This window comes from Chenopodium album, chromosome 16 (assembly GCF_948465745.1).
Source record: "Chenopodium album chromosome 16, dcCheAlbu1.1, whole genome shotgun sequence".
Lineage (NCBI taxonomy): Eukaryota > Viridiplantae > Streptophyta > Magnoliopsida > Caryophyllales > Amaranthaceae > Chenopodium > Chenopodium album.
The window spans coordinates 50,705,137-50,732,474 of NC_137849.1; the positions used below are offsets into that span (position 1 = coordinate 50,705,137).

General features: G+C 37.0%; 3 protein-coding genes across 3 annotated transcripts; 2 read left to right on the forward strand and 1 right to left on the reverse strand.

Annotated features, from left to right (window-relative positions):
* The first annotated feature begins 1,755 nt into the window (after positions 1-1,755).
* On the forward strand, positions 1,756-2,827 carry LOC145585869 (NAD(P)H-quinone oxidoreductase subunit T, chloroplastic-like). Its single transcript, XM_081642575.1, has 2 exons — positions 1,756-2,213; positions 2,330-2,827. Exons 1-2 carry the CDS (start codon positions 1,870-1,872, stop codon positions 2,745-2,747), a joined length of 762 nt encoding a protein of 253 aa, XP_081498701.1. The 5' UTR covers positions 1,756-1,869; the 3' UTR covers positions 2,748-2,827.
* Positions 2,828-3,684: 857 nt separating this feature from the next.
* Positions 3,685-6,566, forward strand: LOC145586935 (uncharacterized). The gene is made up of 2 exons (XM_081643910.1): positions 3,685-3,876; positions 6,171-6,566. The coding sequence occupies exons 1-2, from the start codon at positions 3,801-3,803 to the stop codon at positions 6,380-6,382; spliced, it is 288 nt and encodes a 95-aa protein (XP_081500036.1). The 5' UTR covers positions 3,685-3,800; the 3' UTR covers positions 6,383-6,566.
* Positions 6,567-7,041: 475 nt separating this feature from the next.
* On the reverse strand, positions 7,042-11,457 carry LOC145586936 (putative alkaline/neutral invertase D). The gene is made up of 5 exons (XM_081643911.1): positions 11,305-11,457; positions 10,082-10,524; positions 9,562-9,993; positions 8,259-8,817; positions 7,042-7,596 (listed from the first exon to the last, which is right to left on the reverse strand). Exons 2-5 carry the CDS (start codon positions 10,457-10,459, stop codon positions 7,301-7,303), a joined length of 1,665 nt encoding a protein of 554 aa, XP_081500037.1. The 5' UTR covers positions 10,460-10,524; positions 11,305-11,457; the 3' UTR covers positions 7,042-7,300.
* Positions 11,458-27,338: the final 15,881 nt, after the last annotated feature.

The following is a 27,338-nucleotide window of genomic DNA, read 5'->3' on the forward strand; positions in this document are numbered from 1 at the left end:
AGATTTCTTCAATTTCAATTGATGACCATGTTGATCGCCCTAAAGCAATCCAAAGGACATAAGATCATTCTTATGAATACAGCCTCAAACAATTTCTTCAAGTACACTATGCGTCCCCAATTTCACTAGCTACTTAAGAGAGAAATATATAATTAATTATAAGTAATAATAACTTTAGACCAGGAAACATTTCAGATTATTCAGGTTTATTCAATTTCATCTTATCGCGAATCTCCTACACCGGAATTCAGCTCATCGGTTCGTTTACCAATTCAAATCTAATTACTTAAGCTAAATTTTCAAATCGAATACATTTCGTATCATCAAAAATAGAACATTCAAACAATCAATAAAGGCATACTGAATTCCCATTTCAGATTTTGTTTAATTAAGTAAGCTCATTCTTATCAATTCAAATCAAAAATCAAATTAATTAAACTCGTTCTACAAATCGAATAGATTTCGTAAGGTTAACGCGCATCTAAGTCAATATATGAGAAGACCATTAAAATGGAAGCAGTTGCTATATTTGAATTCTCGAGAATTCCGTAGATAATGCCAGAAGGGGTAAATGGATCTAGGTTGAAGGAGGGTAAAGGTAATAACTTTACTGAATAATAATTTAACTGTGGGACCCCAACTTAACCCTGATTAGTACGCATCAGTAAATGGTCGTTTGACACGGTTCAGCTATAAAGTTAATGCACAATTTTCTTTCCAGCGTTGCCCCCGCTTTTAAAGTGGGAATTCTCGAAAATACCCCCCGATAAACATTGTATGTTTATCGGGGAGATAAATTTGATTTCTCTCCGTGTGTTACTACAAAAAAAAACATGTGATTATCAATGGTTTAAATTTGTCGATGTGAAAAAACCATTGGGAAACGCATTACCGACGGCTGACCATAGATAATTGGTAATCCGTTCGTCAATACTTCCCAAGTTACCGATGGAGCTAGCCGTCCGTAAGGTAATGATTGACAATTTTGATGGTGGTAGGACAAAGCTTTGAAAATTACAAATAACTAAGCCATCGTACACCCAAGAATAAAAAAAGGAAGAAGGATAGCGCAACCCCTAAGCTTATCCTCCACTACCTACAAAACTCTACCACCACTCTTTAAAACCCCCTTAACAATTCTCTCTCCTACTCTTAATCACACACCTTTCACTTAGTTAATCAACATTAATGAATTTTATGTTGGGAAACGTGCAACAAGGTTCAGTGCAGATAATACGTAACGGAGGAAGTATATCTTTAACTAAGCACAATAATGGATAAAAAAATAATTATATAGCTTATAAAAAATGATTAAAGATAATAGCTTTAACAATTCCAAGACAAAGAAAAATTATTCTATCTAAATCCGTTTTTTTTACTAACATTATATTTTAAAGTAGCAATCCGTGTCAGATAAAGCAAGTAATAAAATACGGCAAGAGTATATATTATAAGGTGTTTTGAATCAAGTCCACATGTCACGTGTCTCTCCTGACTTTCTTTAATACTAGATTACTAGCTATTATCCCATCTCATTACACATTTTATATAAGATTCAAATTTTTGATCCAGAGGTTAATTAATACGAACTTAATCATTGTAATATTTTTTGTGTCTTTGTTAGCAAAAATAAATTTATATAATACTCCAAAATAATAATAAAAAATCAATAAAAGATGAATTGAATCATGAATGTCATGAAAGTTGACAGCACATATAAAGACAATTAGATATTGAAGTACAAGACAAACAAAAATTGTAGCAATTTTCCTCTCTTGATATCCTTGTAATGCATTTGAACCACAAAGTCTAAAGCAATGGCAGAACCTCTAATTCAACAAGGAATTTCTCTGAAATCATCTTAATCCTATGGCCTCTACGGCAGCTCCGGCTTCCATCTTCGTCGTTGGTAGCATAATTGGTTATCCAACATGGAAGAACCAAACTAGTACCCTGTTACAAAATCAAGCAACAACTAGGAGGAAAAACCATGCTAAACTCTGTGTTTTTGCCGCGTCACAAGATTCTGGTAATTGGCAAAGGCCACCCCCTGGTGTAGACACAAGGATTCATTGGGAGAATGATGATGAAGGTTGGGTTGGAGGGAGCAGTTCAAATGCTAAACAAGAGCCACTTAAACCTGAAACTGAGCAGAAGAATTTACTTGGTGAAAAATTTTCTGACCTGCTTTATTCTTCTGATTCTCATTATCAGTAAGTAGTATTACAGGGTTATGTACAAACGTTATCAACTCGACAACTCTCTAGTAGGTATGTGTATGTCTAATGTTTATTATGCTGATTAATTAGGATTTTCTGTTGTTAATCAGGTTCTTAGGAATACCACCAGATGCTGATTTAGAGGAGATTAAAGCAGCTTATAGAAGATTATCAATTGAATATCACCCTGATACAACTTCGCTTCCTCTGAAAACAGCATCAGAGAAGTTCATGAGACTAAGAGAAATATACAATGTATTGAGTGATGATGAAACCCGGAATTTCTATGATTGGACATTGGCTCAAGAGGCAGCTAGTCGTCGAGCAGAAAAGATGAGGATGAAGCTCGAAGACCCTTACGAGCAAGATGTTATGAACTATGAACCAGTCCCGGATATGGTGGATAGGCTTGGTGGAAAGAATTTAGAATTAAGTGACCAAGCAATGAGTGCTCTTACATTTGATGCTATCATACTTGTCTTCTCAATATGTTGCATTGTTTATGCTATATTCTTCAAGGAGTACTAATAGATGTAAATCAGTATTATAGACTTGTACAAAAATGTAAGATATATTAGTCTTGATTATACAAAGTGGTTGTTGAGTTACTGAGCAGAGTTCTCTGTTATCGAATGGTTATAGTCTTGTCTCAATCTTTTGTAGCCTTTAGATATGTCAATTGAGAAACAAGAAGTGAGGAAGTCATCAGAATTATAGGTTTAGTTTATCAAATATATGTTTTAGAATTTTAGCTTAAAACACATGTCACAATGTACTTTTAATAGTTTCATCCATATTCATCCTGTCAAAACGATTGATCCCTAGTTAATTTTAAAACTTGTAGAAATAAATTACACATATATCTAAACTATGAATGATGTATTGATAAGTTTAAATCCCATCAACATTTAAAGTGTTATGGAATTATAGCAAAGTTCTAGCTAAAATCCTTCTTTAGCTTTTGCTTCTTAGTTCTAATTTATACTACGTACCAAGTACAAAGTTTGTACGAGTAATTCAAATTAAAAAATCACCTCAAACCTTCATACCAGTCCGTTAAAGAATTTGGTAATACCAATGACAACAAATTTAAGCCATAACATACTCCAATATTGCCTAAGTTGAATCAATTATTACCTTGACTTAAATCAAACTCAACTGACACACACGACATGTTCCTAAATCCACCACCCATAACATGGAACAAAAACTTTTCATAGAAAAGAAATTTTTTATGTCACAAATAATACCTCTATGTCAAAATGGCAGATAGCTCAAAAAAACTCTCGATTCTAGAATTCTGAGGAATATCCCTTGAAATCGATTCTCATCACCTGTCCTCATGGCTCAAAATTAAATAAACGAAAACGAATGGGTCATTGATGTTGGGTCGAGTTAAAAAAGAAGACTAACCGAGGCCCAAGAAGAAATGAATAGTAGGGTATACTAGCGCGTGAGAGATAATCTCTTGGTCCCTTACAGCTTAACTGGGTCTTTGCTTTCTCTTGTGTGCTAGAAATTTCAGCCATTTTTGTTTTCGATTCTCTCTCTTCATTTCTCTTTCTTTCTCTCTCTAAAGTCATGGCGTTGAACAATGGGTTGCGATCCTGTGCATCAAAGCTCATGAATTCTTCTGGGTCAATCTTATCTAAGCCAGGTTAGTCAGCCTTACAAATCTAGGGTTCTTGTAATTTCCCCAATTTCAAACGAATTAACTCTGAAATTATACGATTTTATTTAGATCTGTTTGATGGGTATTACTCTTTTTATGTGTTTCACGCCCCTCTTCGTATTTTGTCACTTAGCTTTTGCTGCATCTGGAAATTTGACTACTTTGATTTATTAGGATATTGAATTGTATCTGTTTCTCATGTATGGTAATTAGATGTTGGATTTCTGTGATTTTCTCTTGAAATTTTCAATTTTTATAACTTGTAATTGAATGCTGCTTTAGTTTGATCTTTTTTTTTTTTTTTTTTTTTTTTTTTGAGGGGAGCTTTAATTTGATCATGGCTTTATGCAGCTATATGAATTTTTATTGATCATTAGAATGCAATCCTTTTTTTTTTTTTTTTTTTTTTTGTCATAATGGCACATTCGTATTGAGAATCTGTATTACAGTATAATTTACAATGGAGATTATGTAGGTTTATGGATAGGTGAACTCATTGTTTATTATCGGATTAGTTTATCTGATTTCTGGCTGGTGAGGGAGTTTAGGATTTAGATATGTGCATAACTTGGAGGTAGGTGAATGAGTTTTGAAGTGTGAATTGGCGTATTAATCTACTGAGGTTATTCAGAGCTGAAAGTGAATGCACTTATATGGATTGTTAGACCAATAATGGGAATGTAAAGTTGGTTATATTTATCACGGAATAGGCTGTGCTAGAATTTGGGGATATGGTGATACCTGTGTCCATCAAGGAATGATTTCGTAACACATATATTTAGTAAATAAGCAATAGTTGATGGCTTACTTCTAGCAAGAGTTCAGTGCCTTTTTGTGTGGATTAGAATGATTGATTAAGTCTTAATTTATCGATGTTGCGTATTCTGTTGATAATTAGGTTAGAACCATATCTGAGATATTATTATAGGGTATAGAAGTCTGAAGCTATTATTAGGCTGTTCCAATGTCCCATATATGGGGTTTATCGCAGTATTGTCTGTTTTAAAAAAATCTGTTTTTCTCTAGGTGCCACCAATAAGTCATACCTAATGCTGGTTGAAACAAGAAGGTTGGAGATGCTGTCAGGTTATTTGATGTTAAACCTGTTGGGATGATTGTATGCCTAGATTTTGGATCAATTGGATGTTGTTGGAAGGAGGAAGTTTAGTGTCACTCAATTTTGTCTTCTTGGGGTGTTTTCCCTCTATATCATTAATATACGCAGTACATCTTAGCGGCTTAGCATGTGAATTATTCTGAGTGCTGCAAAAGGCGGATTTGTACTTGTGAAGCCTGAAGCTGATGCAGGATTTTTTATGGGCTGGAGCTGTCTGGCTGTCAGCTTAAGGCAGAAAGAGGTTTGGGTTTTGGGAGGGTGATTTCAAAGATCATTGCTTCCATGGGGTGCATGGTGGTGGAGGGTTGCCCCCATGAACCTTGGTCTCTCTAGTATTCTATTGTCAAGAGCAAGTATGGATGATGTCAAAAAGGGTGGGGTTATGGAATTAAATTTCGATGGAGTTGCTTCTTCTCAAGATAAACAGTGTCAGTATCGTTTTGGGTTATTTTGGGGCTTTTTGGCTACATTCAATTGTAGAGATACAAAGAGTCTGGGTTAATATGGTTTTTGTGTTTCTTTATGAGGACATCTTGTCCTCTGCTGTATCCTTCTGTTTGAGCTTTAATACAAAGTATGTTATTTAAAAAAAAAAAAAAAAAAATTAAACAAAAAGCTTTGTACATGTGAACTACTGCTTCCCAAATGTGGAAGTGTACACCTCCTTCATTGGAGGATTGACCTGAAGTCCTGAATGCTTATTAGTGGTGTACCTTTGGTGGTTATGATATCAACATGTTTTCAAACTTATTTTCAATAGTTTGTAGCTTTGTTTTCTTATAAAACATGGAGCTATCTAGCCTTTATGCAATTATTTTGGTGCTTGAATTTTGTGGAGTGTGATCAAGCTGGGTTAGCAAATAAGGTACTAAGCACCACAAAGAGAGAGGGGAGGGGGGTTATTAAGTCCAGACACTCCTGATTAGCCTCCAATTCTGCAACTCTTGAACCGTCATAGATGGTTGAGGATTTACTTTTTTGTGTGCTGAATGAATAATCATGAAACCATGGGATATAATGGCACGAAAGTTGGATATTGTCTTATTTTAGTCATCCTATTGTAAATATGAGCTCTTTTAGTTTCTTTTGTTCTCTTAATAATTTAATGTCTGTGGTACAAGAAATATTCAGTTTATCTAAGTTAAGTGTTTTGTACTCACAGCAAGCAGAGAATTTCACTCAAGTGGGATGAAAATGATGGGAGGACATGGTCATGATGAGCCATTCTACCTTCATGCAAAACACATGTACAACTTGGACAGGATGAAGCACCAGAAGTTGAAGATGTCCCTTAGTGTATTGGCTGCCTTTAGCATCGGAGTCTTTGTCCCTGTTTATGCAGTTGTTTTCCAGCAAAAGAAGACTGCATCTTAACTTCATTTTAGCTCCTTTTTTCCTATTTTGTTGGAAGTTATACAGACTACCTGAGTTGGCCTTGTATTGTAAGATCATGATGGCTTTTTTCATATCACTTTCAGTTTTCTGCTTGGAATCTTACCTTTGCTAGAACTTGGAAAGGTACATTTGACAATAAAATTTTTGTAATGATTTCTGCCGATCAACTACTATATATCATTGATTGTTATGGTTGTGGTTCAATGAAGTTCTTGTACATTGCATTTATAAGATTTCATATTAGCCTTCTATATGCATTTTGGCAAGTTCTTCAATGTTGATGGCATACTAGCCTTCTATATGCATTCAAGATGAGACGTAAATTGAGAAAAATGACCCAACTTCCCAACACCTCGGTAGGGTGGTCTTATATAGCTTGAAATATGGTGAGATATATGCTTTAACTACAAAATAAAGATTACAATGATATGTAATGGCCGACTATAATGGTATCTTGAAACAAATCTATTTTTAAGCAATCTTAATCATAATTTAAATTCGGCTTTGATCAAAAAGCGAATGCAAAGGATTGAATTGCAATACCATGCTGGTTTAATTTTATGACGAGAGCATTGTCTTCATATTCTAAGATTGATGTGGAAATTGCAAAGTACCAACATAAAAAAGGGCACAAAACATAGAGCAAGTAAATGCTTCGGAACTTGATTTCAACATGGGGAAGTAACCATTTGAGTATGAAATTTGGAGGAAAAAGAAGTTATTTGTGAAACAAGAAGCCAGCAGACACTATTGTACACAACCAGACCTTGCAATCAGTCCTGAGAACGGCAAGAAAATCGCCAAAGAATGAACATCGCCAGAATTACGATAACAATTACTTAGCATTTCTAAGCCTTGTATTTTTTTTCAATACTACCTCCTACTATTTGCTTAGGCTCAGCACGTCCAAGAGGATGATCGCTTAATCAATGGTTTCATTAACTTGTCTTCTTCCAAGGAGATCATACCCAAGTGTGATGGATCTTCTAGCATCATTTTTGCCACAAGGTATCCAGCAATTGACCAAGTTTGGAATTTTCGTGCTTGTTTTCCAATGTATCTGCCTTGTTTACCATCATAGTATTCTGGCCAGCCGTCTTTGAGCAAACGGGACTCTGCCAGATCAATGGCTCGTCTTGCAATCTGTGGTCTACCAGTCTTGATGCACGCAGCCGTTAACAACCATAAAAGAACTGCAAGCAGCACAGAAAAAGAGATGGGAAAACAAGAGGAAAGAACATAAATGTTCAATTCTTCAAACACAAGGTAATAAATGTGATGCAGAGTTGCTAATAATATAGTTTCGTACCAACTACTACAGAGAAATTACCAATAACGATATCAGTGAGAAACTTGAGTAGTTACTAATTTACTACTAATAAGAAATTCTGAGCCTTGTAAAGGTGTCCTGAACCCCTTGCAAGCAGCATGCATGTTAGGGGCTGCTGGCCTGCTACTGAAGTACTACTTCATATAGAATAGAAATCTAGCGCAACCTAACAGAAAATGGACTGCTAATTTGACAACGCTATAGGAAAACCCCGAGCTTTAGCCATTAATTCGGGTTTTTTAAATCCCGAACATTCGTTCAACAAGTCACGACAATGCACTGAGTATAAGCAAAATCACTAATAGGTACAAAAGAGAAATATTGAATGTGTAGGCATGCCTCACACGGAGGCGTGATTAAATTGCCAACACCTATTGATTCAGCAAGTCCTAGTTTATTCTTGTAAAGAAACCTCATGTAGGTGGTCTAATTAAAGGGATAACGCAAGTCATCGAAATACGAAGAGAAATTCTTTCCACATTACCATCAAGGAGAAAGCTAAAATAAACAAGAAAATGGGCAAACCTGGCCAGGATCCTCCATTGTGGTAGCTCCATCTGGTATTCTTGGGATCACATCCGGTGACAATCCGCCATTCATGACTTTCTATGGCAGGATAAGAGATTTTTAGAGGCATTTCTCCCACCAACTCTTCCCAGCGCTCTTCAATGAGATCCATAATAGCCATAGATTGCTCTGGAGTTGCAAGAGAACAAAGGATGGCAACACAATTGCCCAACGCAAACCATCGAAAATCCATCCTTGCTGGACTAACATTTCCAATAAAGTAACCACCACGTGTAGGCATGAAATCAAAAACCCAATCTGGAATTGAATCGGGAATGACATTAAACTTATTCACAGCTGTATGAGAATATTCTTCTGTTTTGTAACGGTAGACATCATTTAGTTGACGGAAATCAAGCCAAAAATAGTTTCTCATGTGAAAACTCAATGCATGCAACCGCTTCACTATTCTTTCGATAAATTCCTTCCCTTCTCCATCATGTTTAAGCATAGCCAAAGCACATCTCAGTGACATGAAGAAGAGCGATTGAATTTCAATAGGATAGCCATAAATTCCCTGGAAGATGATCATGTCTCAGAATACAAATGTGGATATTAAGTCAACAGAACAATTTTAAAAGATTGTTATATGGTGAAACCAAAGACACAATGCTCAAGTCATATTAGCATGTAGTTTGATGAGTAGCAACAACCCTTGTCATCAGATTTCATATAAAACAGAAGTATTGAAAACTACGTGAGATAAAAAGTCAAGTTCACGCACAGTCATTAAAGAAATGATGAATTTAGGTTTGGTCATGAAAAAATATATCATTCTGTTGGTAAACTTAGCATGGATTACCTACTTCTGTTTGAATCAAAGGAATGGGCAACCTTTATGGCGATTTGATCATTAGCTTTTATCAGGCAACAACTCGTATATGGTGATGGAGCAAGTTAAGCTATGACAGTAATGAATTAATGATGATACATATGGTGGGGTTGTACGTATCAGTATTATTAGCCAAATCAAATCATACCAATTAAGAAATCAGCATAACAATAAAGATTCAACGACAAAAAAAGAAATAAGAATTTTTGGGATAATATTAAATATTGAAATTGGAATTCCCTGCATGCATTTGACACATTTTTATATGACAGTAGAACAGTCAAAGTCAATGCTCTCTCTTAAGAATGTTAAAGGACTTATACCCACCTAGTGACCTTTTTATATGGTAGTCTTAAATTATTGATGATGAATATCATATGAAAGAACCAGAAAATTTACAGCAGTAAAGAGTTATAGAGAGCATCTTACCATTCTCCGATCAATCATTGAGCAACCATCTGCGCAAAGTAGGGTAGGAAATGTGTCAAACCCTTCCGACAAACACAGAGTCATTATAAGCCTCATCCCCTTCTGACATTCCGGCGACTCTGCCAAAGACATATCTCCAGTAGACTTTGTATATGCACGCAACAGAATAATCCACCAGAAACCTGAGTCAACAGGAGCTACTCTTCCGATGGCACTCTCACCAAAGTCCGCAACGACAGTATCTGATTTCCGAACAGGATCATGGAGCACCTTGAAGCTGGCTGGCATTGCCCCTTCCCCGAGCTTAAACCGGTCAACTCTCTTTTCCCAAGCCTGAAGTTGCAGGGTCTTTAGCAGGAAATTCTTAACTATATCTGGCTCACCATTCATAAGAAAAGCTAGTGCACTAGGCACAAAATCCCTTACAAACACCTGCAAAACCATAGACCGTCTCAGATTAATGGAATCAAAACAGTAACAGGTAATAGATAATAATTACAGCGATGTGAAATGAAGATACCTGATCATAATTCAAAACTTCCTCTGAAGCATGATCATAAGCAGCAATGGTACCCACAGGCTGACCTCTGAAGTACACCAAAGATCGTCGAAGAGCTTCCCAAGCTTCGGCAACCATAGGATGTGGCTCAAAAGAGTTCCTAGTTGATGAAGCAGGTGTATCGAAACCAGACCTTGCTCCAGGAGAGTACATGTGATCAAAGTTCTCTACACTCCCTTTATTCAGACCTACGGACAACTCACTCAACGATCTCTCATCGAATGATCTCTGCCTTTCAATATTGAGCCTAGGCTTATCAAGAAGCTTAGACAGGTCAAAATCATCCATCTCGGAAATCGAGCAATGAGAGCTCACTTTCCGAAGACCAACTCCCTCCATTTCTTCCGGTACCGATAATTCAAACAAATACACACCACCCCCTTCAACAACAACAACAAAAAGTCCTACAAAAATCCAATTACTTGAAAATCAGAAAATAAGGCAATATATAGGGAAATCAAAGAAAATTCTCCAATAATAAAGACCTAAAATAAACCCTCCAAATTGGAAATACAAGATCTTCAAAGATTCCTTTATGTTAGCCCCCACTACCCCACATAAATATTATCCACAACTATGAGTCTATGAACACATGTATCATGTCTTCTTCACATATATCTTTATTTATTTTTACAAAAATCAACCTAATCCATAAACATACCCCTAGCATACACTATATATAAGAACTACAAAATCCGTGGATGTCAACTAGCTTAGTTAGTATACTCGAGACCTCAGATCAAATCTCGTCTACAACACTACCCTTTAACTTCCTAAACTCCAACAAAAATTACCAAAACAATCTGCATAACATTAACAATTGCGGGAAATTTTATCGAGTATAACCTATATTAAACTCACAAATATCACATTATAACAAAATAAAGCTCCTATGACCTATAATACAGATTTTAAATAATATATTCAAATAAATTAGCTCATAAAAGCAGATCCATCACAAAATTAAAAAAAAAAAAAAAAAAAAAAAAAAAAAAAAAAAAAAAAAAAAATTATTAAAAGAAAAGCTAAAAAATGCACATTAAATCTAGCAGTAAAAAAGTACACTAATAAAAGCCTTAAAATCAAAGCAATAATAATAAAAAATGATGAAAAAATAAGTGTTGGGAAGAGTAAAACATCAGATCTGAAAAGAAAAATGAGAGATCAGAGGAGAGAGAAAGTACCTGAGAGACGGAAAAGTAAAAGTTTCCGGTGAAATCGACGGTGGACGGCCGCCGGAAAATGGAGATAGACGGCGGAGATGAGAGAGAAAAAAGGAGAAGGAAAGGAAAAAAAAAAGCATAGTTAGGTGAAGCAGGGATATATAGTGATAATGGAACAGAAAACTAGGAGAGAGAAAATTATTTTAAATTTATATTTATTTTTTTTAATTGGGAGAAAAAATATTTCTGACTGAGTAAAGTGAAGGGAGTGACCGGGAACAGGGGATAGCCGGTGAGAAATGGCGCACGAGGGAAAATAGGGAGACTGGAAGAGTAGGTTGAGGAGACAAAACGACACAGTTTCAGATGGGTTAATCCACTTGGTTTGGTTTTGTTTCGGGTGGTTGGGTCCGTTGACAGCCTGACACCTTAGCTGTTACTGCCATTTTTCGATTGTTTTTTTTTTTTTTTTTTTCACCTGTTAATAATGAGTCCTTTGTAATTTTGCATACTCTTTTTGTTTCTAAATACTGTATATTACTTCAAATTAAAAAGTACTGTATTGTATACAGAATACAAAGGAAAGTGTAATTAAAATACAGTATAAATATGGAGTATGCTTTCGTTGGTTATTTGTTGTTTAATGCTTCATCCGCTTTTTTTAATTGACACCGTTTGACTTTTACACTATTTACACAATATGCTTTGACTCACTTTTGTAGTTTATATTTATGTGGGATCTTATTTGAATTGTTTCAATGTATGTTTTATTAATATCCACTTTTTGAAATTTTACAATGTTGATAATTAGAGATATTAATTGTTAAAAAGATGCGTTGACAAGCGTGATAATATAAAGGTGTCAACTAAAAAAAACAGAAGAAGTATTACTTTGCAGGAGTTTAACGTGTATATTCTAAGGAGTATTTCTAATCCCTCCGCTCATAATTAGAACCCTATTTCTAACATTTATTACTCACATAATAAAGAGAAAATAGACTTCTAATTATGAAACAGAGGGAGTATATGTTATACTCTGTAATTCGTGTCTATAAGGTTGAATCTTTGATCTAGAAGTAGTTCATTTGTTTATAAATAATTGTTTTTGTCTAACTAAATATTCATTATTAAAAAAGAAATAACATAAAAGAAACAATAACTTTTGTATACATCCGGTGTACAGTAATTTACTGTACATCGGGGGTCACTTTTTATCAAATTTAGGGTCACTTTTACAATTTTTTGGGTAATTTTTATCAATAAAGTATAAATACTTTGTAACATTTATTTATGTTAGGGTAACATTTATCCATATTAGGGTAACTTTTGCTCATTTTAGGGGTAACTTTATAACGGATGTACAATATTTATTGTACATCCGATTTATTTAAAAGTTTGTGTAAAAGAAATCATGTTACATACATTTTCATGTTTAGCTTTAAAAAAATGCATAATACAACATAAAATATTTTAAAGATCAAATTTGTTGTTACCAAACTTGAAAATAAAATTAGGGCTTTCTAATGATTTTTTATCTTACCATTTTATAAAAAAAAAAAATAATAATAATAATTAAAAAAAATAAAAATAAAAAAAACCTTGAAAATAAAATCAATATACGAGTATTTTCATAGGGATTAAAAAGCACGGAGCACTTATTTCAAGCAAGTAATGCGTGGGCTCGTTTGGAGATTTGATATATCAAGCGACTACCCACGCAAATAAATACTCCGTAGACAATAAAAGAAAAAAATGTTGTTAAATTGAACTCTACTAGCAATCAATGTCTATTTCATGTGAAGTGTGATAATGCACGCCATGCAAATGAGGATTTATTTTTGCTTGTTTAGTATTTTATTTTGGTTACTATTTATAAATATTTTGTTCAATATATATATATATATATATATATATATATATATATATATATATATATATATATATATATATATATATATATATATATATATATATATAGATATAGATATAGATATTAGAAAACCTATTATTAGTATTATATGCATTGTGCATATATAATATTTATATGCATTGTGTATAATATTGTTGATTGATAGGCAAATGATATAATTTGCGGGTTTAATGTATTTGTGGTACTAGAGTAGATTAGTAATTTATATAATTATTGGCATATCGTTTCTCTTTCCTCATATTCTCAATTAGTGTTTAGCTAGCTCACTAAATTAAATACTAGATCAAGAAATTGTGAGTGAGTTGATACGTATGTAGTACGTAGAACCATTAGATAAAAGTATAATATTGAGTGATAAAGAATAATAGTGTGATAAAATATCTATTTTTGGACTATGCACATAAAGTATGTGTTAGAACTTAGAAGATGTACAACAGTTCAAGTAGTATTCCTATTATGTGTCACATTTATTTTCCATGATGGAATATAAATAGCTAGCTAGCTAGTTTCGTTTTTAGAACGTAACCATAAGTTGAACTATTGAAGAATCCCATTATGTATGAAGAATATGATCAACTTAGCTTGCAGAAAAAATAGAATTTTGATATGAACAATTTTTTTTCCCTTTTGACGAAGATGTGAGTATCTAAAATAGAAGATTATGCTAAATGTTTAATAAATATGCTTCAAAAATTAATAAGCTCATTAATAGTGATAATATTATATTGTATGGTAGACGGTTTACATAAAGTTGTTAATAATGGACAATATCGAACTAACTCCCATTGTTTGACTTTTTATTAGTGATTAGTAAAACTAATTATAGTTTAATATTTTGAGAATATTATTTGAAAAATAATTCAACTACTTTTCACATAAAAACATTTATTTCTATATAATAATAAAGAAAATATGATCAAATATAATACAATTAATTATTTAATTATATAGAACTCGAAACATCGCAACTTAAAGATGATGAGGATTTTTTTTTTTTAATTTGTTCTTAAGATGTACACATCTTTCTCTTTCAAAAAAAAAAAAATGTACACATCTTTTTCAAAGTTGAAAGTAAAGGGAAAGATATAAGGTAGGACGAAAGAGACCTATGAAATTAAAGATTGAAAGAATGAAAGGTAATACCACTACAAGAGTTTAGATGAAATTTTCACGTCATACATCAAAGGAAATGAATTCGTTGAAGCATAAAAATAAAAAAATAAAAAAATAAAAAAAAAAAAAAAAAAAATCAAATAAAAAAATCAAACATTTGGCTTCCAATTAGGAATCCTTCCTTATTCCTTGGCCCCGCTAAACACCCTCCGTTTAAAGTTGGATTGTTGGGGTCAATATTCCCACTCTATCTAATTAAACTTGACCTTGACTTATTAACACAAGGTTTGCATGTAGGCCTTTTGTACTTTTCTTCACATCAATAGATATTATGAATCTATGAAATAAATCAATCATATTTGTTATTGTTATAATTAACGATATGATTAATTTATCATATCATTCTTAAAGCCGCATGTATAAAAAAAGGAAAAAAAAAAAATATATACTCCGTAGTGTTTATTTTACCTGAATTTTCTAGATTATCTTACATAATGTAATTTAATTTGTTATAAACTTTTAGTTAATCTTGTATTTCTTCATGAGTAATATTTACGGAGTAAAATTTACATTACTCATATCTGACCAATACCTACCATCGATGTCAGAATTCAGAGTATGTAATACTGTTGAAATAGGGGAACAATTATTCGTTCCTTGTCATCTAAACATCTACCACAAAAGATTAGCGCTGCATGCATGAATATTTGGTTTTTGTTTGATTATAGAATAAGACAATCAATGAATAGTCCGTAAATGAGAGGTCCAAATACAAGATTCCGTGCCAAAAAATCAGCAGAAAATTAAAAGTAGGGACTATTGATAAATTAGATGTGAAAAAGGGTCAACCATTGGATTAGTCATTTATTTAAAGGCATAATGCGCCATGCATCGTGCGTTAACATTACATTTTGTTGCACGGATCACTTCTCACGAGACCACCCCACTTGCTCGTATAGAGAGTATAGACTATTAGAGTACTTTCTGAAAGTGATTGGATTCTTAATTCTACTTCCTATTTTTGATGTTTTTAATTAAGCTTATTTTTTTAATTCAATAAAACTTTTTTTTTTTTGACAGTGAGAACAAATAAATGAAAAAATAAACTTAAAAAGATCAAAAAAGAAACTCCCGAACACAAGCCTTCCCAGCCAACCAATGCGCTGCAGATACCCACTGCCTAGGAACTTTGCGAATGCTGCAGGCCTCAACATTAGCCAAAAGAGCTCGAATATCCCGAATCAACCAGCAGAGAGAAATGTCGTCACGCTGTTTTCGGGCCAACATCAAACAAAGAGGTTTGCAATCTGAAAAAATAAGGATCCTACGAAAACCCTTGCGTGGACATGATGTAACCCTCAGTTGCAAGCTTGTAACTTGGAATGGAGAGCTGAGGAGGAGAAGGAAGCACAGGCACCCCCCCCCCCCCTCACACTACAGGCGAATCACACTCGAAAAATCCAACTCGCACCAGCCGAATTGTCCAAGGACGACCATGCCCCGTCACAAATAAAAAAGATATCAAAAACTGAAGCAATATTCCCACAAACAGTGGCTGCAACACCTGGACTAAGCATCCTAGGCCGAAGATCCCTTGAGAAAGGACACCTACGGAAATTCTGAGCTTGTTGACCCCGTATAAACCACTGAGAAGCAAGAAGCATAACATCATCCGGAGAGACTGCCTGATGCCGAAACCTGACATTATCACGCGAAAACCAAATAGCCACAAAAGAGCGAAAACCACACAAAGTTTTTCCAGTCCTTAGCCACCCTTAACAGTGAAATCATCGAGGAAAACCATTAAAGAAAAGGCAGGAAAAGAAGACCCTGACTACTAAACTGAAACGAACTACGGACCCATAAAGAGACAACAAAGTCACAATCTCTGAACAAAATGATCCACCGTCTTCAGCTCCCTGTGGCAAAAACAACAAACAAGATCAACAGTCAGGCCACAAACAACTAGAATTGCCGCCACCGAAAGACCAGGCTGAAAATTTTCCAGCCAAAGATATTCCATTTAGGAATTTCCCCCAGAATTTCCCCCACTAGGAAGAGGGAATAGACCCCCCATAAGGGCGCTTAGAAGTCTGCATAAGCAAGAGGGCATAATCAGACTTCGTAGAAAAGGATCCGTCTTTAATAAATTTCCAATACACAAAATCGTCCATGAGCTTCAACGAACGATCCAAACTTAAAATCCGATTAGATGTTGGAATATTGAAAACCCAATGGACCTTTGAGGGGTCCCACGCATTAGAATGCGGATCAATGAAATCGGACACATGAATCGGTAGTTCAGACTGGGATAAACCAGACTTTAGCGAAACAGGACCACCAGGAGCTCAGTCGTCAGCTGTAATACGAAAACTCCTACCCACAACCTACCTTCCATCGGACACCAAGAGCTACCGCAGACAGCGCCAGCTGTAAGATTCCGTTTTCAGTTGCTTCCCAACTTGAAATTTAAAAGTAAAATTGTTGCGTATTGTGTACATTAAGTCATTAATGGTACAATATAAGATTGATTTATAGCTTTCAGGCAATTTAAATACTTTACCCGTTTTATAATAATTGATGTATCTAATATTATTTCATAATTTTAACTCTACATATTTATCATGTATCTTTAAGATAAACCTAATAATAACCTACATATAATAACACTCCGTAGCAAAATAGATAGTCAAAGTTATGATTAAACAGTCATATTTAATTTTATGGAGCAGAAAAGAGTATAGTCTACATGATACAATACAAGAATAACTCATCAACATTGAATGGGGAAGGAGTAATCTCTCTAAACCCCAATGCTCTGTTCTCTCTCCTCAACCCCTTAAAACCCTACCCCTGTTAAGCCTAGGAACTCGCCGGAGTTCCGGCGCCGCGGTCGAACTCCGACGAGCCTCCTTCTCCTTTTCTCTTCTTCTTGTCCTTTCTTCTCCCCTTCCTTCTCCTCCTTCGAGCATCTTCATTAGTTAACCTCCGTAACGCTCCCGCCAACCACCTCAGCCTGCTGTTGTCGCCGGAGTTCGGCCGCGGCTCCGGAACTCCGGCGAGCCTCCTCTCCTTATTTTCTTCTTCTTGTCATTTTTCTCCCTTTTCCCCTCCTCTATTGAGCGTCTTTAATTCTCACACTATAAAAGACGACGCTCTCACCTTCCCAAGTTTAATTCTTCTAGTTTGAAGGTGTTTGTGTGAGCTATATCTGTTAAAGAAGTTTCGAGGGGAGTAATTTCGAACGCCGGACTCCGTCACCTTCCCCACCTTAGCGTGCGAGGAAGGATATCGTTTAATGGGTCTCTCCACCGGCGAAACAAGGCCTAAGGACTAGGCCTAACGCCGCCATCATTGGTCATCGTAAGTTTGACCGTGATGGAAACGATAAAGTTAGGGTTAGGGTTTCACGGGCCCTTGCGCTGGAGGGCTAGGCCTTATGCCGCCGTCAAGTGAAGTTCGTGACGGAAACGGTGAAGTTAGGGCTAGGGTTTCGAGGTTCCTTGTGTTCGTGGGTTCGTGTTCTTGTGTTCGTGGTTTGGGGTTTTCGGATTGGACGGTGCTCTCCTCTGGTTTGTTCTTTTTCCTAAGTATGTTTTTTTGTTGGTAATTATCAGGGTTTACATGTCCTAGTTTGTTTTATGGTATTATTTAGCCCCCTTTGGTTATTTTCCGGGCTATTGAGTTGTTTTGGCTATAGTATTTTGGGTGGTTGTGTGCAAAGGGAGTTAGGATCCTTTGTTAAGGATTGTGGTGTGGTTATAGTGGTACGAGAGTTTACAGGTGTGGTTGTTGGGGGTTTGAACAAGAAGTTGTCCTTGGCTAAGGTGAAGTGTGTAATTTGTTGGAGTGGTATTGGTTTGGTTTCTTTTCCCTCGGTTGTAATGATTCCTAGGATCATTACTCTTGAAATTTGTTATTTGAAGCAGGCGCCCAAACTTTGTTTTAGGGTTTCTCGAGCCTCAACGTTGTCAAAGCTTTCTTGCCAATAAGGAAAGCTATTGATTGGGAGGTCACTAGTTTAAGTGACCTGTTTGATGACCTTACTTGGTGATGAATGGATCCCTTCAGGTAAGGATAAGCTAGCCAGTGGTCAAACAGTTTCAATTCTCTCTGTTGCTCTCTTTATGGTGTGTAGTATATTTTTGCTCCTTAGTTTGTAAGGAGTCCTTAATCTGCGACATGTCCAGCCAATTCAAGTTTAATTTTATTTTTTTTGTCAAAAGTTGTTGTAAAGGCTTAAGTGTTAAAAGCCATGCTTTAAGGTTTAGTTCTTGTTCTGTATTTTGTAAACTATGATTTTATAAATACATTTGCTATTGTCAAAAAAAAAAAAGAAAAAGTAAAAAATACAAGAATTATGACAGTTTTTATGCATTTGTTTATTTATTATCACAGTTACATAAACCGTCATACTTACATTGTTGTTGCTACAATCTATACTAATATATTAAAAAGCGTTCCTAGCACCAAAAATTACTCCATATAATTAAAAACATAAGTATAAGAGGGTTTGAACCCTTTTTTATGCATTTGTTTATTTATTATCATAGTTACATAAACAGTCATACTTACATTGTTGTTGCTGCAATCTATACTAATATATTAAAAAGCGTTCCTAGCACCAAAAATTACTCCATATAATTAAAAACATAAGTATAAGAGGGTTTGAACCCTTAACCTCTTATAACACATATGACTATTTAACCATCTAAGCCAATATCAACTATGTTATTTGTATTGAAAAAAATTCATATAAGTTTAAACCACAAGGTTCAATTAAAAAATAATAATAAAAATATTCAAAGAATAACTCAATTTTAGTTTGATAATGACAATTGCTGTTTTGAAAAGCCTTTTTAAAAAATTATTAATTGCACGTCTACAACAGTAACAATTCGGACAACACCCGAACTTACTCACTAGTGTATTTTTAAAATCTTGTATGCGGTACTATAATATTTTTGATACGGAGTAGCTTTGATGATAATGTAAAGCTTGTTCTTAAAATTCCCACTACAAACAAACATCATTAAGTTGAGTTGAGATCAGAGTTAATTATTAGAAAGAAGATAATAAAATAAATGAGGGAGAGGTGGAGGTCTTATCCGGGGAGAATATTGAAAATTTCACACTCATGCATGCTGATGGCAATATTGTTGTTTGTCATCGCAACTATATAATTAATTATTCTAAACAAATCACAGAAAATGCAAATGTATTATACATTTATTACACATACATGCTTAGCTTAGAATTTCATTGCAGCTCATGCCATGCCAATGCAAAAATGCTAGACTTTTTTTTAACACTTATTACTCAGATCCGTATCACTATAATAATGAACCATTGAAAAACATAAACCAATCACATACTCCGTGTGAAATACTCCTTGTCAAGATTCTCTGCGGTGTATTTAATTGTCCCTAAAATATTTAAGTTTGCATGAACGATATTTGTTATATTAGTCTATTATCTAATCTATCTCTAAGTTCGTTTGAATATATACGTTAAATTACATCATTTTAATCCTGTAAAAAAAAAAAAAAATCATTTTGATAGTAAACTTTCTAAACTTGGTCAAAATATAATTTCAAAAATACAATTTAGTCATTGATGTTAATGATGTACACACTAATAGCCTAATGGGAGATTATATTACTGAGTATCTTTTTTACTTTTACAAATTATGGAGTACGGAGTATTACTTAGGGGCCGTTTGGTTGGGGGTATTCAACAAAGGGAATGAGAATCAACAACCATGAATCCAATTGTTGATGTTCGATAGACAAAATCAATCATTCTCTTTACCCCTCCCATTACCCCTTTTTCCTCTATCTTCATTCCCCACCACCCCCTCCAAGGGAATCACTCAAACTCCCAAATTTCTCTTCACCTAACTACCTTGACCACTCTTGAAAACACCAACTGACCACCGACACCACCGCCTAGCACCATAAAATCGCCGACGCCCCTGCCGCCACCATCTTCCACCACCTAAAACCACCATTCTCCATCGAAACCACTCAAATCCACACGGAAAAAAACCCATCTTCTCCAAATTACCCAACTTCATTCGAATTAACCCTCACCCACCACGTTCACCACTCATTACCCACGAAATCACCACACCCACCATGAAAACCACCACAAAACCACCCAAAAATCCTAACCATCTCAATAAAAAAAACCCATAAACAACCCCCAAACACCCAAAAAACAACATATGACACTTTATTAACAAACAACCTATTAGATCTATCAAAAAATCACTTAAAAAAGAGAGAGAAGAGGGGCGGCGGCGCGGTGGACGAGGGAGGGCGGCGGTGTTGCAGGAAAAGGGGAGTAGGTCGCCGATAGGGAGGGGTGGGGACCGACGAAGGGGGTGGGGGAGCTCGACGCCGCTGGGGGGAGGGGGGTTGGAGTTGGTTGTTGGCAGTGAATTGGTACTTCCATCTTCATTCCCCTTCTCCTTTGTGAACAAATAACCTATACTTCCTCTGTTCTTTTTTACTTGACTTGTTTCTTTTATCACGCTTGCCAATGCAAAACTTTAACGAGCAATAACTTTAATTCTCATTAAGTAAAAATTATAAAAGTTATATATTATGATAGTACTTATTGAGACGAATTCAAAAACATCTCATATGAATATGTTTGTCCTTACATATTATTCACAAAAGACGGTCAAAGGAGGGGTGATGAATAGTGTAAAAGTCAAAGCGGGTCAAGTAAAAAAGAACGGAGGAAGTAATAAATAAGGGAGTTGCTTTTCATTCTCCCTCTTTCCCTTTCTCTTAGTCATTCCCTTTCCCCTTTGTGAATCAAACGGCCTCTTAAGGTATTCTAGAAAGATGTCATAACTTTTCCTTAGTCATCTTTCATAGATTAAATGAAAAATGCTTTGTATGGACTGTGGAGTCCATCTTAAGTTTTCACCAGAAAAAAAGGAAAATAATGAAAGAATAAAGTCAAACATATAGATTTGGAATTTAGTGCTAAATAGTTGGGCCATGGCCCATGGGCCCTTAGAGGCAAATATCAGTACACCACAGCCATACGGTCATACGTACGGTTCGCGTGACACATCAATTATTTTATATTCTTTTAATAATTTTTGACTAAAATAAATGCAAATAAATATTTTTCAGAGAAAATAAATCTTTTAAATAAAATCAAATCAAATATTTTTAAGAGAAAATGAATCTTTTATCAAAACTTAGCATAAGAAATCTATTGCAATAAGTTGACAATTGGTATATTTTAATTTGTAGATAACGATATTCCGGAAAATTAGTCGCAAAAAGTACCATGTGAATCACAATAACAAAGATAGCTTCAAAGCTTAGCTTAGCTTAGCTTGATAAATAAAATAAAATAGGTGACCTTGATTATATTGCGGTAGGTCGGCTTAAATGAATAAGCTAAAAGGGCATGATTGTCGTAATAATTATGTTAATTATGTATTGAAAATGAAATCTCGACTGTAGCTGTTTAATCATGCATGATTTTTGCTGTTAACTTACGCCAAACTAAACTCGATATATTTTTGAGCGTGTTCCGCACTTAAAGTTTTCGTGCTTCACCCTTTACTAGCCTATTTATAAACTGTTTAATCTATATCTATACTTAGTATTTAAAAACTCAAACCAAGAAAAACACATATTCTCTCCTATTACACTTTTCTATGTTCTTTTCCAATTCAATGTGCCACATGTCTTTTCACATCTTTAATTTTTTAAAATTTTTTAATACATCATCTTTAACTCTTTCATTAAACACTTCATCTTTAGCTCCCTTCTTCAATTCAAACTTTTCGTTTTCTCTCTTTAATTTAGTCCTTCCACCTTCTTTTTTTCAAGCATAATTTCGAATCAAAGTCTCAAAAATTTAATTGATTTATTCATGATTTCGGTTGCACATTGCACTCATAATAATTTATTGGTATTTCCTTACTCATCTCTCAATGTAATTTTCTATGAACAACCTGTGCATTTGCACGGGCCAAAAGACTAGTTTTTACGTAATTTAGAATCAGATAATATTTGGAGTAAATTTGTTTGTGTGTGGGAAAAAATAATTATATATAATTATTCTTATAAACTAGCTAGTTATCAAGATGTTAGTATGTGACATTGTGACCTCAAGTTCAAAATGTATGCACTAATCATTAGACCATCACTAGTCCACTACTACTTGTGATCAATGTATGATAAGCTTAATTTTGATAATTCATTAAGTACAGTGGCAGTGGAAGCTATGTTACTCAGATTATGGTATTTGTATTATTGGACATGCTTCCAACTCGACTATTATTTGTAAAAAATACTATATTGCATATTTTTGGCAAATAATAATGGAAGTGTTGAAGTTCGGAGTTCATTGTCCATTTCTATATATGATATAAGAGTATTGAAGATAATTTGGCGTGGCATGATTTTTGAGGTACGGAGAATGGCAAATATTTATAGAGTAATAACAATTGCGGAGTACTCTGTATAAGTATAACATATAGTGTGGAGGCACATGCCCCAACTTGCTTAAGTTAAGAGTGGATCCACTAAAGAATCCATATTTGATACGGACGTAAAATTTAACCATTATTATTATTACCTTTAAAAGTTTTAATTTTCACATATCTTAATTTTTGACTTTTAAATTAAAGTTTTAATGAAACGCTCACAGCGTATATAATGTTATCATAATCTATCTAATATTATATGTATAGCATTATGACTTTTGCACGAAAATAAAAAACCATGCATGTAATTTACTTGTAATTAACAAAGAGATGCATGTCATATGTTTTTGGATAAATTTCAATATAATGCACAATTTAATAGAATCAAAATTACAAAGTTGTTCGGAATATATATACTTGAATTGATATATATATTTGAAATGCAATGGATTACATGCACAGCATGGATGTCTTGGTTTACAATACATGCATGTATGTGTCTTTTAAGTTATTGTGCACTCATCACTTGAGCAGTGTTATTGTTACCATTGCATGTGATTAAAAGTAAAAAGAAAATCATGATCACATTCTATGTGATAAAATATATGTGACAATATAAAATGAGCATGAGATACAAACTATAGGATCTGTTTGGGTCCAATTTAGTCCAATTGGGCCAAGTCATTAAATGATCCAATTAGAAGCCCAAGGTCAAGGTTCAACTCTCCAAATAGTGCTAAAGTCAAGATCAGTCCACGAAGCATGTCAATTGGGCCCAAGCCCACTTCTCCCATATATGCCAAGGTATAAAAGCCTTCAATATTACATTTGAAAACAACACAACAAAGCCTCAAGCGATTAATTCTCTTGCATAGCTTTCTCTCTCTACACATTGTACTAACTTTAGCATCGGAGGGGCCTTCCTCGGCAACACCCCCGAGGCTAGTTTACGTGTGCTTGCTGTGCAGGAAACCCTCGGTCCATCATCACTTGGATCGAGCCCAGTCTTCACCACCTCATTGGACCTTCGGCAAGGTCCCATTGTTTTTACCCGAAACAATTTGGCGCCGTCTGTGGGGAAGACTTTCAAAAAATCTTTAAGCCGATTCCAATCGTTCTACCTCAATCTTAGTTCCAATGGCTAAGAATCGCAAGAACAAAAACGACGGGGCTTCTCCTCCGAGAAAGCGCCGAAAGTCACTAGGAGGGGGTCCCTCGGAACGCCCCACTCCTAGTCTAACTCCTCGGGATAGGAGCCCCTCCGCGGGACCCGATTCTCACGAGGAGCCAAGGGAGAGATCCGAATCTCCTATCATCCAGTCCAGTCATCCGCCGAGCCCGCCTCGGTTAAATGAGGACGGCTGGTCCAGTCAAAGGACTCAATCTCATGCCCGGAGCCAATCTCGGAGCATTCGCACCAACTCTCGCTCTCAGCCGAGGACACCCTTGACGGGACCCAACTCGGAAGAGGTAGTGAGAGCCCTAGCGGTCCTCATGGAAGCCATGAAGGCCCAAAATGTGCCACCTCCACGCGGCCGAACACCTCCGCAAACCAGAAACCAGCGGAGATGCCTCGGCCAGGAGGGGGGGAAACTCTCCTCTTTTAAGGAGCTTGGCGAATGGGAAGAGGATACTTGGAGAACCGAGAGGGAGAAAAACAGGAACTCTCATTTCTTCAGGGATTCCTCCCTCCAGCTCACCACGAGCCGGACCCATAAAAGCAGCAGTTCTGCCTCTCGGCCGGAAACTGCTCGCCGAAGCGTTCACGACCGGCTCGGCGATAGGGAGCGGAGTGTGCACAGTCGCCTCTCCTACCCTGCAGCCGAGGCCCAGACCTCCCAGCCCGGGACGAAAACCACTTCTACCTCTCTGAGAGGGCGGAGCGCGGTCCCTTCGGCTGGGAATAAGGGCAAAGCCGTGATGCTGCCTTCCAGTTCTCCATTCGAGCAATGGATATTGGAATCCCATGTGCCGACGGTCAAAATCCCGTCGCACATTACCTACGATGGAACTTCGGATCCGAAGGACCATGTTGCCTCGTACGAGGCTCATATGCATCTTTGCCCCAGGTCCGAAGCAACTTGGTGCAAGTATTTCCCAACCACTCTCAAGGGGGTCGCGCAAGCGTGGATCTCCAAGGGAGTAAAAGAGGGCTCAATTACTGGGTGGGACGATCTGTCCTCCAAGTTCAAGAGCAAGTTTTCCACGGCAAACCGCCGGGAAAAGACTACTGCAGAGCTCATGGGCCTGCAGCAAGGCGAGGCCGAGAGCCTCCGAGATTACCTAACCCGCTTCAGCAATGAATCATCCAGCATTTCTCAGCTGGACCAAGGGCTGGCAGTCTTCGCCCTTCAGCACGGTCTCAAAACTGGGCCATTCTCAGACTTCATGGTCATGAATTCACCTCAGACCTTGGAGGAGGCATTGAGCGCCTCGGACAAGTTCATCCGAGCTGAGGAGTGGAACAAAGCAAAAACCCAACCCCAATCTGGGGGAGGGAAACAAAAACAAGGACCCTCGTCTGAAGGCCAAGGCCAAAAGGCAAAGGGAAAGGCGAAAGCCTCGGAACAATCTTCGGCCAACGAGTCGAAGAAGGAAAAATCTGCTCCTTTCCAGGGCAGATACGAATCTTACACTCCGCTCTCTCTTCCGCGCGCTAAGATTTACAGCGTGACGAAGGAGGAGCAGAGTTACAGAAAGCCGAGACCGCTCCCAGAGTGGTATCAGCGCAAGAATAAAAATCAGTGGTGTGAGTTCCATGAATCACCGGGACACAACACTGAAGAATGTATCCAGCTGAAGGACCAAATCGAGGATATGGTCCGGAAAGGGTACTTGAAAAAATATATCGCGGATCACCGCGAGAAAAAAGAGGCCGAGAAGCTTGAGAAAGACTCTCGGCAAGAAATTGACTTCCCCCGAAAGAACAGCAAAACTGCGGAAGGAAAATTCCCTCCAATCCATGTTATCTCGGGAGGAATATGCTCTCGGAAGGAGCACAAACGTCACCTCAGGGCTCTGACCCATCAGGTGAATCATGCTGATATACAGCCACCCCAGTCACCGGTGCCGAACATGACGTTCACAGCCGCTGACTGTCGGGGGGTGACGTACCCTCACGAGGACCCGTTGGTGATAATCGCCACGGTGGCCAACCACGACGTCAGCAAAGTCTTAGTTGACGGTGGTAGCGGGGCAAATATTTTGTTCCGGAAGGCCTACAATCAAATCAAGCTGAAGCCCAAGCACCTCACGCCGGTACCCTACCCGGTATCCGGATTCAATGGGGCTTCAACTTATCCTGATGGGAAGGTCCTACTTCCTGTCACTATCGGCTGCGACGAAGCAGCTAGGAATGTCATGACCGAATTTCTGGTCATCGATGCTCCTTCAGTGTACAACGTGATCTTGGGGAGACCCATAATTCACGAGATCCAAGGGGTTGTCTCAACCTATCATCAGCTGATGATTTACGTTTCAGACGCCGGCTTCCCCGAAAGGATCCAGGGCAGCCAAAAGGAAGCCCGAAGGTGCAACTACCTCAAGCCATCCACTAGTCGCCCAGAAAGCGATGATGAGGATGAGGAGGAGAAAGAAAAAGAAAAAGAGCCGAGCACGAAGAAGCCGAAAGGCCTAAGTGCTTCGGCACAAGGTTCTGTACCCAAAGAAAAAGGGTCAGAAAAAGAAAAGGCAAGCTCTTCATCTGAGCCGAAAGACTCAGAAAGCCAGCCGAAGAAAAAGTCTGGGACACCTGCTGACATAGACAGCAGGCCAGATAACGAAGAGTCTGGCCCCGCTTCAATGGAGCTAGACCAGCAGACCGAAACGGTCGAGTTGTCCGAAGGAGACGCTGACAAATGTGTAGCAATCGGGATGGACCTTGATCCGAACACCCGTTGTGAACTTATTCAGCTCCTCCGGGACAACAGAGATGTGTTTGCTTTCTCGGCAGCTGATATGCCCGGGATAAGTCCAGACCTCATCTCCCATAAGCTTAACGTCGACCCAACGTGTCGGCCAGTTAAGCAAAAGAAGCGGAATTACTCCGCAAATAAGAACCGAGACATCGCAGCCGAGGTCAAAAAATTGCTGGACGTAGGTTTCATTGAACCTTGTCAGTATCCAGAATGGCTGGCCAATGTGGTGATGGTTCAGAAATCCAATGGTACCTGGAGAATGTGCGTTGACTTCACGGACCTAAATAAGGCTTGTCCGAAGGATTTCTATCCCTTGCCGAGAATCGATCAGCTAGTCGACTCGACGAGCGGTCACGCCTTGCTTAGTTTCATGGACGCATTCTCAGGGTATCATCAGATCTTCATGCACCCCGACGACCGAGCAAAGACGGCATTCGTCACGAACGCCGGGGTGTACAATTACAAAATGATGCCCTTCGGATTGAAAAATGCGGGGGCAACGTATCAAAGGCTGGTGGATCAGGTTTTTGCCGATCAGAAAGGCCGAAACATGGAAGTCTATGTGGACGATTCAATCGTCAAAAGCAAAAAATCTGAAGACCATGTTAAGGACCTAGCTGAAACCTTCGCCACC

Excerpts from the sequence above, each read along its gene's own strand:
- LOC145585869 (XM_081642575.1), top strand. The coding sequence starts at position 1,870 with ATGGCCTCTACGGCAGCTCCGGCTTCCATCTTCGTCGTTGGTAGCATA. Across the intron at positions 2,214-2,329 it reads TCTTCTGATTCTCATTATCA|GTTCTTAGGAATACCACCAG; the intron begins GTAAGTAGTATT and ends GTTGTTAATCAG.
- LOC145586935 (XM_081643910.1), top strand. The coding sequence starts at position 3,801 with ATGGCGTTGAACAATGGGTTGCGATCCTGTGCATCAAAGCTCATGAAT. Across the intron at positions 3,877-6,170 it reads GTCAATCTTATCTAAGCCAG|CAAGCAGAGAATTTCACTCA; the intron begins GTTAGTCAGCCT and ends TTGTACTCACAG.
- LOC145586936 (XM_081643911.1), bottom strand. The coding sequence starts at position 10,459 with ATGGAGGGAGTTGGTCTTCGGAAAGTGAGCTCTCATTGCTCGATTTCC. Across the intron at positions 9,994-10,081 it reads AAGTTTTGAATTATGATCAG|GTGTTTGTAAGGGATTTTGT; the intron begins GTATCTTCATTT and ends ATGGTTTTGCAG. Across the intron at positions 7,597-8,258 it reads CAATGGAGGATCCTGGCCAG|TTCTTTTATGGTTGTTAACG; the intron begins GTTTGCCCATTT and ends TGCTGCTTGCAG.